Below are 12,741 nucleotides of genomic sequence, written 5' to 3' on the forward strand. Positions count from 1 at the left end.
GCCCATGTTTCACTGCCATGTAGCATGGCTGTTCGTACACATGCGTCATACAGTCTGCCTTTTACTCTGAGTGAGAGGCCCTTTGTCACCAGCAGCGGTAAGAGCTCTCTGAACTTTGCCCAGGCTGTTCTTGTTCTAGCAGCTACACTTTCAGCGCACTCTCCCCCACTACTAATTTGGTCACCTAGATAGCAGAAGCTATCAACTACATCTAGTTTTCCTCCCTGGAATGTGGCAGAAGTTGTTTTCTGCACATTTTCAGTGTTTATTGCTCCTGAACATCTGCCAATTAGATTAGAATATAGGTGGCTATAGCAATTAAAAACAAAACGGTAAAATTAATAAATGAGGGTGCAAAATAGCACCTACAGTTGCTAGAAATGAGAGCTAAAATTTAACTTGAACAGTCACACAAAAGCACAATTCTCATGAAATAGTCGGGACTCACAGAATGAAGTAGTTTGATAAAACCTTATCACGTGATTTTGAAATTTGATCAGTATGGTCTTGTTTCCCATTGTTTTACTCTTGCTTACTCCAAACAGACTTCCGTCTATTAATTCCTCTTTCAAATACACTCAAAGAAATATTGGTATTGTTGCTTGCTTTCATAAAATGTGACCTTTGAACATTACTTGTGTTGACCATAAAAATTCTATTTTGATAATGATGATGTATATATTCAGTTTTAACACATGGGTCTTTGATAGCAAAGTGGAAAGAAATGACATGTGCATGCTCCTGTTGGGTGTGCATGAATGATTCAGTACAAATGTACCGAGAGAACAACTGAGCATAAGGGGAATTATGTGGTATGCAAGGAAGACAATTGCACTGATATGGACATGTGATGCTTATAGATAAGGATAGCTGTGAAAAGAAGTGCTGATTACTAAATATGGATGGAGTTTGTGGAAGGAGACTTGGGGAGACATGGGACGAAGAGGTGAAGGTGGATCAGGACCTTAGACCTTATGGAGGAGATGACAAGAGATTAAGATGACTGGGAATATGTGATTCCTGAGCGAACCTCTCCAACTTATACTAAGTTCTCGAAGCACTGTGTGTGTGTATAAAAATTATGGTGGTGATGCACAACCCAAGATACCCTACCACCCTTTGTGTCTAACTGCAGCTTTTCCTTGATTCCGCTAATCTATAAGCTCTTCATTTTTAATATTGTTCTCTCCACTCACACTTTGCATTGGTCTACCCTGCCCTCATACTCACCAAATCAAGTCTCCACCACCATACATTTGTCTCTTCCTCCACACTCCACACCTGCTCCTCTCTCTCTTTCTCATACACTCCTTCATCCTTTCCCTCTCTACTGTATCGGCAACACTATTCTGCTTCTCTTTTATTCTTTCACTTGTTTTAGTCATTTGATTGCGGCCATGCTGGAACTCTACCTTAAAGGGTTTTAGTCAAACAAATCGACCCCATGACTTATTCTTTGTAAGCCTAGTACTTATTCTATCAGTATCTTTTGCTGAACTGCTAAGTTACAGGGATGTAAACACACCAATATTGGTTGTCAAGTGATGGTGGGGGCACAAACACAGACACACACATATAAATACATACATATGTACACACACGATAGGCTTCTTTCAGTTTCCGTCTACCACATGCACTCACAACGCAGCCTGAGGCTATAGTGGAAGACACTTGTTCAATGTGCCACGCAGTGGGACTGTACCCAGAACCATATGGTAGGGAAGCAAGCTTCTTCTTACCTTGCAAACAGCTTGGCAAAAAGAAAAAGATAGAATAAGTATCAGATTTAAAAAAAAAAATGTCCTAAGCTCAATCTGATCAACTAAACCCTTCATGGTGCTGCCCTAGTATTGTCACAATTCTATGACTGGAACAAGTGTAAACAATGCATTGTGCACGTGTGTATGTATACACACTCACAGAATTGAATTAAGAGAAATAACTCAATGTGGTCAGTAGCATGTATTTGAACAACATAAATGAATACAAGTATTTCAGATACCATATAACATAAATTCTTAATTTATTAAAATTTTCCCCTGCCTCTAGAGGATGTCATAATTGCCAAATGGCAATTAAGATTACATGAGAAGGGGAGATAATCTCAAGAAGCCACACTTTTTGCAAAGTTGCATGTCATTAAGGAAAAGGAGATAAGAGGACAGTTGTGGGCATGTGTGTTTGGCTCATCAGCATGACAGCTGTCCAACCTTATCTTCAGTCACTGAAGGACTTAGACTTAAATAAAAAAAGAATAGAAAATATTTATAGCCCAGGTAAAACAAATGCAATATACATACAAATGTGTGTGTGTGTGTTTTAGCATCCACTTTTCCATACTTGCATGGGTTGGAAAGTTTATTGAGGCAGATTTTCTCTGATGTCAAGTCAAGGAATCAAATATAAAAGCATGCACTCACAACATAAATATATATAGACAGGCTTCTTTCAATTTCCATCTATTAAATCCACTCTCGAAGCTTTGGTTGACTCAGGGCTGTAGTAGAAGACACTTGCCCAAGGTGCCATGCAGTGGGACTGAACCCAGACCCATGTGTTTGGGAAGCAAACTTCTAAACCACACAGCCATGCTGTATGGCATGTTATCAGATTGTGCCATCACACATATGCACATCATTCTGTATTATTTTTAACTAGTGACCGAGTCCTATGCTGTGCTTGAGAAGACCTATCAAGCCAAGTAAAATTGTGGTCATGTCTGATGCTGGTTGTCACGTACAAAAAAAGCACCTTTGGATTGTTGAGCCTCACAGAGGCAAAGTGGGCCTCTTGGAGGCAGTGACGAATGACTGAAACTTTGGCATTATGTCATGCTTGAGAAGACCCATCAAGTGGTGGCAGATACTGGTGTCACACAAATGGCACCTGTGCCTGTGTCATGTAAAAACACTCATTAAATTCTCAGTGCGGTTGGAGTTAGAAAGGGCATCCAGCTGTAGAAACCATGCCAGATCAGACTGGAGTCTGGTGCAACCTTCCAGCTTGCCAGCCCTGGTCAAACCGTACAACCCATGGACAATGGATGCTAAATGATGATGATGATTTCCATGCTGCCATGGGTCGGACTGATCATTGCTCACCTGATGCAGGTGGGTTTAGAGCATTACTCGTATATTGTTTAACATTTAATATCTGGTTTCCATGCTAGCATGTGTTGGATGGATTATTGCCGTGTCTTCTTACATATCACTTTTGGTTGTATACTGTTCCTTATAGCACATTTTATAGAGTGTGTCGAGAGCATTTCATTTTTGTGTTGTGTTCTTGACAAGACTTATCAGAAATGGAATTTTTTTTACGTTGGACACAGAGGTAGTAGCAAATGTGGGCTAAGTAGGGATGCTTCCATCATCAAGTACCATATGGCATAGGTTGGACATGCCCGTTTACATGATGATTTCAGACTTCCAAAGTTTTACGTTATGGAGAATTAGTTCTCCATAAAGTACCCCAGCACAAACTAAAAGGATTTCAAAAAGATATGGTAACCTTTTTGTTACCATATTTCTATTAAAATACACTGCTCTTGTTTCAGTTAAACTTTTAAAATAATGAAGGATTTAATATCTTGCTCATTATTAAGCTCATTTGGAACATAACTTAGCATGACATTTTAATTTAAATCCCTTTAAAGCATGAATTTTGTATCATATAGCACCAGAGTAGTTTTAGATGGGTTGGTATCAAAAGGGTTAAATTTAAGTCTTTAGCTCAAATAATATCTTCAATAATTGTTGAAAAAAGTGACAATACTTTTCTTCATGTTTGGCGGAATCTGATTCCATGTTAAGTCAAAATGTTGAATTAACTAAATTCAAAATTGATTATTTTGTTTGTTTTTAAACCATACTGTTCATGTCTTTTCTTGTGAATGGCATGAATAAAACTATCTTTACAATGTTTTGACAAACATGTAAGAATTTTTTGTTACCTTGTAGTGTAGCATTATTGTTAGTCAACAATTTTTGAATTCACAGATCCTTTAGCATTCAGATTACTCTGTCAAATGTAATGCTTATTCATTCATATTGCTTTGAATTATCTTGCATTATCTTGTAGCTTTGAGATTTGAATGATGTGATTGTTTAATTTTAGAATGACAATGAGGGTAGGTGTCAGAGGTTGGATCTGGCCAGTTTGAACATAAAACAAGGTAGAATATTTGAGCTGGATATAGTTTAAATGCTAAAGGGTTAAGATTTTCCAGTCATGCTTGTAATAGTTGTAGTCTGTCACTACTGATGTATTAGTGTTGCACTGGAACTTTAAAAATGCTGTGACTAAATCTCTTCAGTGTGGGTGTATGCATAGATGAAGGTGTGGCTGTATGGCAAGAAGTTTGCTTCCGAACCACATGGTTCCAGTTTCATCCACACTGCGTGGTACCATGGGCAAGTGTTTTCTACTACAGATATGGGCTGACCAAGGCATTGTGAATGGATTTGGTAGACAAAAACTGAAGAGAAGCTTGTGGTGTGTGGGTGATTCCATGTAAACCAGGGACAAGAAAAAAAGAGAGAATTTTGAAACCCACCATCTCAGATTTTCACTACATTTTGACTGGTTGTTCCTAACAGTAAAAACAGAAAGAGTGCAAAATTTCAGGCCCCATCTCCCAACAGTTCAAAAGTTATATCAATTTGAAATTTGGCCCAAATCACCCATTTTTAGGCTTGCGATGGCCATCTTGAATTTCAATTTTGCAACAAATAATGTAATATCTTTCAATCCACATGGATTATTTTTCTGAAAATTTGTACCTGACCATTTTTTGGGGGGTGCTGAGTCTGAATTTGAAGAGAAAAGAGTCTTGGTAAAATGCTTGTTTTCTTGAATCAAGATGAAAACACTTTACTCTTTTCCCCTGATACTGTTTGTGTACTCAAAGCCAAATTTCCAGAAGTGCCCAAATCCTACAGCTTCAAAACTTTTGGCACATAAACTGGACATAATCTTTTACTTGTGCATGAAAAATCTCAATGGAACTCTCAAGGCATCAAAAGTTATTATCATTCATCTCAGAAGCATAATTTTTGAATTTTTCTGTTACCTAGGAGACCAGAGTTGTAGATAGCTTTTGTTACCTAGGGCAAAGTTCATAGAACTTCTACCTTTGTTGGTAACTAAGGGCCTCTCCCTCAGATTGAAAGGCAGATTGTATGATACCTGTGTACATACAGCTATGTTACATGGCAGTGAAACATAGGCTTTGACTAAAGAAGACTTGAGAAGGCTTGAAAGAAATGAAGCTAGCATGTTCTGCTGGATGGGCAATGTCAGTGTGTATGCATGACAGTCTAAATGATTTAAGAGGAAAACTGGGTATAAGAGGCATCAGATGTGTGCAAGAGAGAAGACTGTGCAGGTTTGGTCATGTGATGCATATGGATGAGGACAGCTGTATAAAGAAGTGCTGAGCTCTAATTGTGGAGGGTTCCTGTAGAAGTGGTAGACCCAGGAAGACATGGGACGAAGTGGTGAGAAAGGATCTTCGGGCGCTGGGCCTCATTGAGGAAATTACATTGGACTGGGAGATGTAGTGATTTGCTTTACTTGATAATACGCGTCTGCACATACAGGCTTGTCCTTTCAGGTGCTGGTGCCACATAAAAGCACCAGTGCTGGTGCTGCGTAAACGCACCTGTGCTGGTGACATGTAAAAAGCACCCAGCACACTCTGATAGGTGGTTGGCATTAGGAAGGGTATCCAGCCATAGAAATCCTATCACAACAGACAATTGGAGTCTGGACAGCTACCAGCTGACCAGTTCAATGTCAAACTGTCCAACCCATGCCAGCATGGAAAGTGGACGTTAAACAACAATGATGATGATTAATGATTTAACATGGTTTTTACATTTTCATTTTAGTGTAATAATGTCCAAAGACAACCCTGCTCCTGAACTTCTTTTGGAAGGTTATGAGGTTTATGATGGACCAAAAGGAGGTAAGTTAAATACAATGTGCTTTTTGTATTCTTTAATTTAAAAATATTGTTTTAACCAAAGCAAGATAATCAGTACAAGGCTGCGTATAAGGCTGACTCAGGTTAAATATAAGATAAACACTCCTTCCAATGGATTACTTGGATATATTTGCAGATACCCCTTATCCAAATGATGGAATATATTTCAAAGAGAATGTCTTTATATTTGTATATGTCTGTTTAAGATGTGAACATGTATGTATTTGTTGTTGAGTGGTAAAAGTAACTTCCAATAACTTTAATTAATTTATTATTTACTTTTTCAAACCAAAAGGGTTTAATCCTTTAGCATTCACATTACTTGGTGAAATATAATGCTTATTTATTCATGTTATTATGAATTAATCATACATTATTGTGTAATACAGTTCTATATTTAAGAGATGAGGAATTGTGTACATTATTTACATTTGACGGATATTTGTCCACATCTTTGTTGTTAACACAATGTTTTGGCATATGGCATAGTGGTTAGGAGCATGGGCTACTAACCCCAAGATTCCAAATTCGATTCCAAGCAGTGACCTGAATAATAATAATAATAATAATAACATCAAAAAATACCTTAAGAATGAGAACCCAGGTTCAAAATTTCCCCAAGACATCTGATGAGCCAAAAAGTGTTAACAACAAGATGAAGACAAATATCCATCTAATGTAAATGTATTATTGTGTAACTTTGAGCTTTCAATGATGTGATAATTTATTTTTAGAATGACGTTGTATAAGTGTGAGAGTCCCGATCTGGCCAGTTTGAACATATTTGGGACCAATGTGGCCAGTTTAAATGCTAATGGGTTAGTAACGAGGGGGAAAATTTGGGAGGTTCAATGACTTCAGTTAGAGGAACAAAAACGGTTAGAAAGTTAGAGCAAAATGAAACCAGAGTTAATCACAAGAATCCAAAATGTATACAGGTGTTTTATTTCTTGATAATTAGTTACATGTAGATATTTTCTATGGACTCTGGCATAGCTCTAGTTAAGAGATTCACTTTGCAGTTATATGGTTCTGGGTTGCTGCATGCTATTCTGGGTGTCTTCTACCATAATCTTGGATCAACCTAAACCTTTTAAGTAAAACTGGTTTGACTGAAATTCTGTAGGATTGTACCAGTTCTCAGGTGATAGCTTTAACCCCAATACTTGGCCCTTGGTGCCCTTAACAGGGCACCTGCTCTGTTACAGGTCCACAATTCATAGATTTATTCCCTACAGCTATAATACCATGCCGAAAGGTTATCAGTACCTTTTCTTGTCATAACTAAGTCATAGCAAATTAAAAAGTTGAAATTAAAACGGATTATAAAAAAGGGATGCCTTGAGGCTGCAACAAATGTAGAAGAGAGTGAAAATGTCCATCATGTATTTATATACAAGTGATGTATTTAACAGACAGAACAACCATATCTAGCTTTTGTCAACTTTCAGAAGATCTTACACACAACATATAATTTGGGACACTAAGAATAATTAGATTAGTGTTTGAAAAATTCTGTCATTAACTTCTAAGGTACTTCCAATGGATCTTTGAAATTCTTTTATACTATTTTTCTTCATCTTAGTTTTGTGCAAGCCTTTTAGTTACATCTTTGTACTAATATTTTATATACATTTTATGGATCGTTAATTGAACATAATTTTGCTATATTTTATATTGATTGGCTATATAGTTATAAAATAAACAATTTTTGCAGGCTGGGGTACACTTGTTTGCATAGGTTTCATTACTTATTGTTATTTATTTTATCAAAAGGGTAGGATTTAAACACCCCACTCTCATCCTGGGGTGTTTGAATTGAGAATTTAAAAAGAAATGGAACATAAAGATTTTAGTGTGGCACTGGACCTCTTAGCATCTCATTCAGTACCTTTTAACCCTTTTGTTACTATATTTCTAATCAAAATACACTTGTAATTGTTAATTTAGACTGGTTTCGTAATTTTTTTTTATTTATCAACATACTGTGATTTTTGAAACACAATTTAACAAAAGGTTCTTAACCAAATCTTTTTCACAATTTTTGTCTTGGAGCAAATCCAATTACAGGTAAATACAACAAAATACATTATTAGTTAAAAGCTAATATTCAATAAGTATACAACAAAATTTTAATAGAAGAATTTTGCAAATTATTGGATTATCTATCAGTTGTATTTAATGCACATAAGACAGGTGTGCAATAAGGGTAACATAGAATGAAAAAGGTCTACCATAAAGGTAAAACAAAATGAAATACTGGAATTTGTTTTTGAAGAAAATTAGGAAATGAAATAGATGCCATCAACTAAATGAGATAAACTCACAATTAGACATAAATACGCAGAAACACATATAATAATAATTCACAATCAAAATTAATCAAAATTTGTCACACACATCTTACAGGTAAATTAAAATTACAGGAAAATAAAAACAAGGTAAATTTGACAAAATATATTCATAAATTGAATTTATATGCATGCGTGCATACACACTCATTCACTCTCTCTCACTATCGTATGGGAAAACTCTTTTTTTCTCCTCTGTTTATATTCTGAGTAATGATTTGTTTCAAGTCACTTCAAAGGGAAAAGTTTAGAAAATAATCTAATGGGTTCTTTTCCTTGGAAAGACTGTGGCTAGGTCTAATGTCTGAAACCTGGCTAAGTAGTTATTTCAAAGCATTGGTTTCCATTACATTTTCGAGTTAGCATAAAATTTTTACAAGATCATGTCAGATAGTAAGCTATTAGAAAATACATAATTATGAATTATGTAATTGATATGTTATCTTTTTTTTTTTTTTTTAGGTGATAATGATAATCTACTCATCACAAATCTTGAATCGTTGGCCCCAAGTGATCAGCAGTTACATCAATCTGATTCGCAATCTGGTTTTGATAGCCTTTCAAATGATAAACAGAATCTCTCTCCTAAGGTGTCAAATTCTTCTCAGTTGGTGGATTCAGTTGTGGAGAATCAGTCAGATGCAATTGATTCTGGGGAAAGTCAAGATCCTTTGTTGGAAATTAAGAAAATGAAAGGATTATTAGAGCAATTGATTGCAAAATCTGAAGCTTCAAAAGCTACATCTGATGCTGTAAACACCACTGAAACCACTCCTGTTACACAACAGTCAACACCATCAAAAAAATCCTCTTCTGATAGCCAAGATGGGAATACATTCCCTCCAGCTGAGAACAGTGTTTCTTTTCCTGTTAATTCAGAGGCTACTGCTCAGGTAACCAAAGCAACAAAGAAGAGCATTGCTCAACTGAAATACAAAGGCCACAATATTGCTGGTACAATTCTGAGACCGAAGTCACCCACACGAAACTGTTCAATTCCAGAAAAAGATAAAACTCACTTTCCTAGTGCTCTAATGCAAATGGATGTAAAAGAGGATGCTGCTACTAAAGTATTGAGGGTACAGAAACATGAAGTGATCTGTGCTCTAGGTGCACCCGTTTTGTTTCGTTCACATAGTGGAATGTTTGTGTCAAATATTGATTTGACTTACTACTGGTGTAATTTCTGTCCGTTTAAGACTGATGACAAAAATGAACTTTCCCAACATATTATCAGTCACAGGTTTCACTGTAAACATTGTAGTTACCAGTCTTTTTCACGGGCAGATGTTATCAACCACTCATCTAATGTCCATGTGGAGTTCCAGGAAACATCAGTCTCTTTGAAATATTACGCTTTATTGCCTGATTACCTTCAAGTTTGCCTCTTTCAGTCAGATGATTCATCGGTGGACAGACATTCATCAATGAAAGGAAGTCAGATGAAAAAATCTCGTAATGATTATGATAGCTATCTTCTTTCATATGATGATGAGAAAAACAAAACTAGAAAACATAGGAATACAGGAGATAAGATAGAAAATGGACAAGCTCTGATTGTTCATCCAGCTTCTAGTCCCAAAAGGTCATTGCTCATGGATGAGCCTTCTACTTCTAAAAAGAAGTCCATAGACAGTGACAATTCTAAACATTCAAGAAGTCAGAGAAAGAGGAAGAAGAGAAATAGTGTTGATTCAAGTGATGATGATGACGACGATGACGATGATGATGATGTCAGTCTTTCTTCTAGACGATCACTGCGCAAAAATGAAAAATCTGATAAGAAGCAGAAATCTACATCCAGTTCAGATTCTTCGAGTTCTGATTCAGATGAGGAAGCACCAAAGAATTTGATGGAAATTTATGAATGCAATTCTTGTGAATTTAAATCCAAAGAAATGCAAAAAGTTCGAGAACACATGTTCAGAATTCATCCTGGAGGTAAATTCTATTGCATTGATAAAAGAATAAGAAAGAACAAAGCTAAGCGCTATATATTTTTTTGCTGCAAAAATAAATGTCCATTCCAGTCAACAGATCCTATTACATATACACAGCATGTTGATCGTTGCACACCACTACCTGTGATTGCACCTAATCTAACCAAAACCAGCAAACCAACAGGGTTACAGATGACTGTACAGTTTGCTAAAAAGTGTCTCAAAAAAACCAATAAATCTGATGGTAAGAAATCTGGCAAAAAGTCCAAAGTTGAAGAGGATTATGGATGTCATTACTGCAAGTTTGAAACTGATTCTTTAATTTCTGTTAAGAACCATTTGAATATGTCTCACGCCAAGAACAGCTTTGTTGTACGAGATTTGAAGGCTGTTGACAGTCTTATGTCGTTCCTTTACTTGTGTAAATATTGTGCTTGGTATAGCAGAGACTACAGCAAACTGAAGAATCATATGGACCGAGAACATCGCATTCCAGAGAAGAAGCTGATGGTTGCTACAAATAGTGCCGAAGCCAAAAAGATGGCTGAAGAGAAGAAAAATAAAGCTCTTGAATTGAGTCATCAAGAATCAAACCTGGCTGATTCAGTCGTAGAAGAATCTGTGGCTCCTGTTAATGCAGACGATATCAGTTATCGGTGCTACCGATGTGATTTCTATACAGCTTCTGTTGAAACAATTAAGATTCACTTGACTACAGCTCATCCCAAGTGCAATTTAACAGCATTTACCTGCAAAGGTGGAAGCTTACGTACTATTCAGTTTTGTCCACAGGCTGACTGTTACTTCATGAGTACATTTAGTAGTGAAATGGAGAGACACAAAATTCTTAACCACAACATTCCTGACATGAATGCCTCCGGTAGCAAGAAAGTGTGCTATGTACAGGCCTACAAATGTCTCTCATGCAATAATACCATAGCAACCTCACTTGAAGATATGAAACTACATTATTTTGAACAACATCCCAATGTGTGCATGATGGTACGAGATTGTGTGGCATTTGATTTGCAGAAACCTTCCCAATTATATCTCTGTGATTACGGAGATTGCCTTTTTAATGACTTAGACTATAAAAAGTTCCTGTTCCATAATGTGGCTCATGAGGGAGGAATAGTTTATGAATGTGTTCATTGCAATGATTGGGTTAGCAAAAACAAAGAAGATTATGATATTCATGTTGCCGCTCTAGGTGACCTGGAACATAATTTAATGGAATCGACAGTTGAAATGGATCGCTCTGGAAGCATAACTCGAAGACTAGGTGATGTTGTGGTAAAATTTGAAGAACCATAATAGACATTACTACTTATGATCATCATGTTTTCTTTGAAGTGGTTTATTGTATAACACCAATATTTGGTTATGAGGATAAACTATTACATAGATAGCATCACAAATTTATTGGTAATGAACATATCATTATTCTGAATTTATTATACATACTTCATAAGAAACCACATTTTACTGTTACTAGTCTTTTATAATTCAGACAGATTTATTCAAAACATTTCTACAAATATTTTGTCCTTTGCAGTATATATACTTCAAAACATGACAACATATTTTGTTTATGGACTGCTGTATATATTTAGTTTTTTTTTTTCCCCCTCTTCATTTTGGTATAAAATGTAACACTCACAAAGACATTCCGGTATGATAAATCTAAGAACTCACAACCATACAACACATACACGTGCATAACTCAACCTCTATGTTACTTTCTCTTTTCATTTCATGTCTTATTCATTCCTTTTTAGTTTAGTTTATCAGTTTTAAATCCTGCCATTTTGGTGGGAAATGTTACATATATTAGATAATATTCAACTTGACTTTGTCACTTCTATTGCTTTGAAAGTAAAGTTCTTTCCTGCTATCTCTTGAAATCACCTGTGATGGAACCTCAGCCAATCCTTGATACTGTCTTAAACACTGGTTGTAATAATGAACTGAGACAATAATATTAATGGATTAATATTTTCTAGGTGTTTTCTAAGTTTCACATCACGAAGATATTACTTCGTGATATGATATTTTACTGAACTCAAATTACTGCTTTAAGATATTTCTATTTCTTTAGCCATTCAAATCTATAATTTTTAATAAACAAAATATAGGAACATAATGTAAATATGTAACCATTATAACTTTATTTCTCAACCCATCCATGGTGAGTTTTGAAATAAAACATTAAATGTTAGAGGTAGTTTTGTTTTCTTTTACTTCATATTGGATTTTGCTTATGTTTTCCTGTTGTAATGAATGTTTCAGTCATAGTTTAGGCGCAGAAGTGGCTGTGTGGTAAGTAGCTTGCTTACCAACCACATGGTTCCAGGTTCAGTCCCACTGCGTGGCACCTTGGGCAAGTGTCTTCTGCTATAGCCTCGGGCCGACCAAAGCCTTGTGAGTGGATTTGGTAGACGGAAACTGAAAGAAGCCCGTCATA

General features: G+C 36.1%; 1 protein-coding gene across 3 annotated transcripts in view; it reads left to right on the top strand.

The window, feature by feature from the left end:
• The window catches only part of LOC106876199 (uncharacterized), a 27,111-nt gene extending 14,616 nt beyond the window's left edge, over window positions 1–12,495 (top strand). For all 3 annotated transcript variants that reach the window (XM_014924655.2, XM_014924656.2, XM_014924654.2), the window contains 2 exons: window positions 5,892–5,968; window positions 8,800–12,495. In XM_014924655.2, the coding sequence (XP_014780141.1) occupies window positions 5,899–5,968; window positions 8,800–11,591 (2,862 nt within the window). In that variant the 5' untranslated portion in view covers window positions 5,892–5,898 and the 3' untranslated portion in view covers window positions 11,592–12,495. The remainder of the gene's footprint in view (window positions 1–5,891; window positions 5,969–8,799) is intronic.
• The last annotated feature ends 246 nt before the right edge of the window (window positions 12,496–12,741 follow it).

Source organism: Octopus bimaculoides, chromosome 9 (assembly GCF_001194135.2).
Source record: "Octopus bimaculoides isolate UCB-OBI-ISO-001 chromosome 9, ASM119413v2, whole genome shotgun sequence".
Lineage (NCBI taxonomy): Eukaryota > Metazoa > Mollusca > Cephalopoda > Octopoda > Octopodidae > Octopus > Octopus bimaculoides.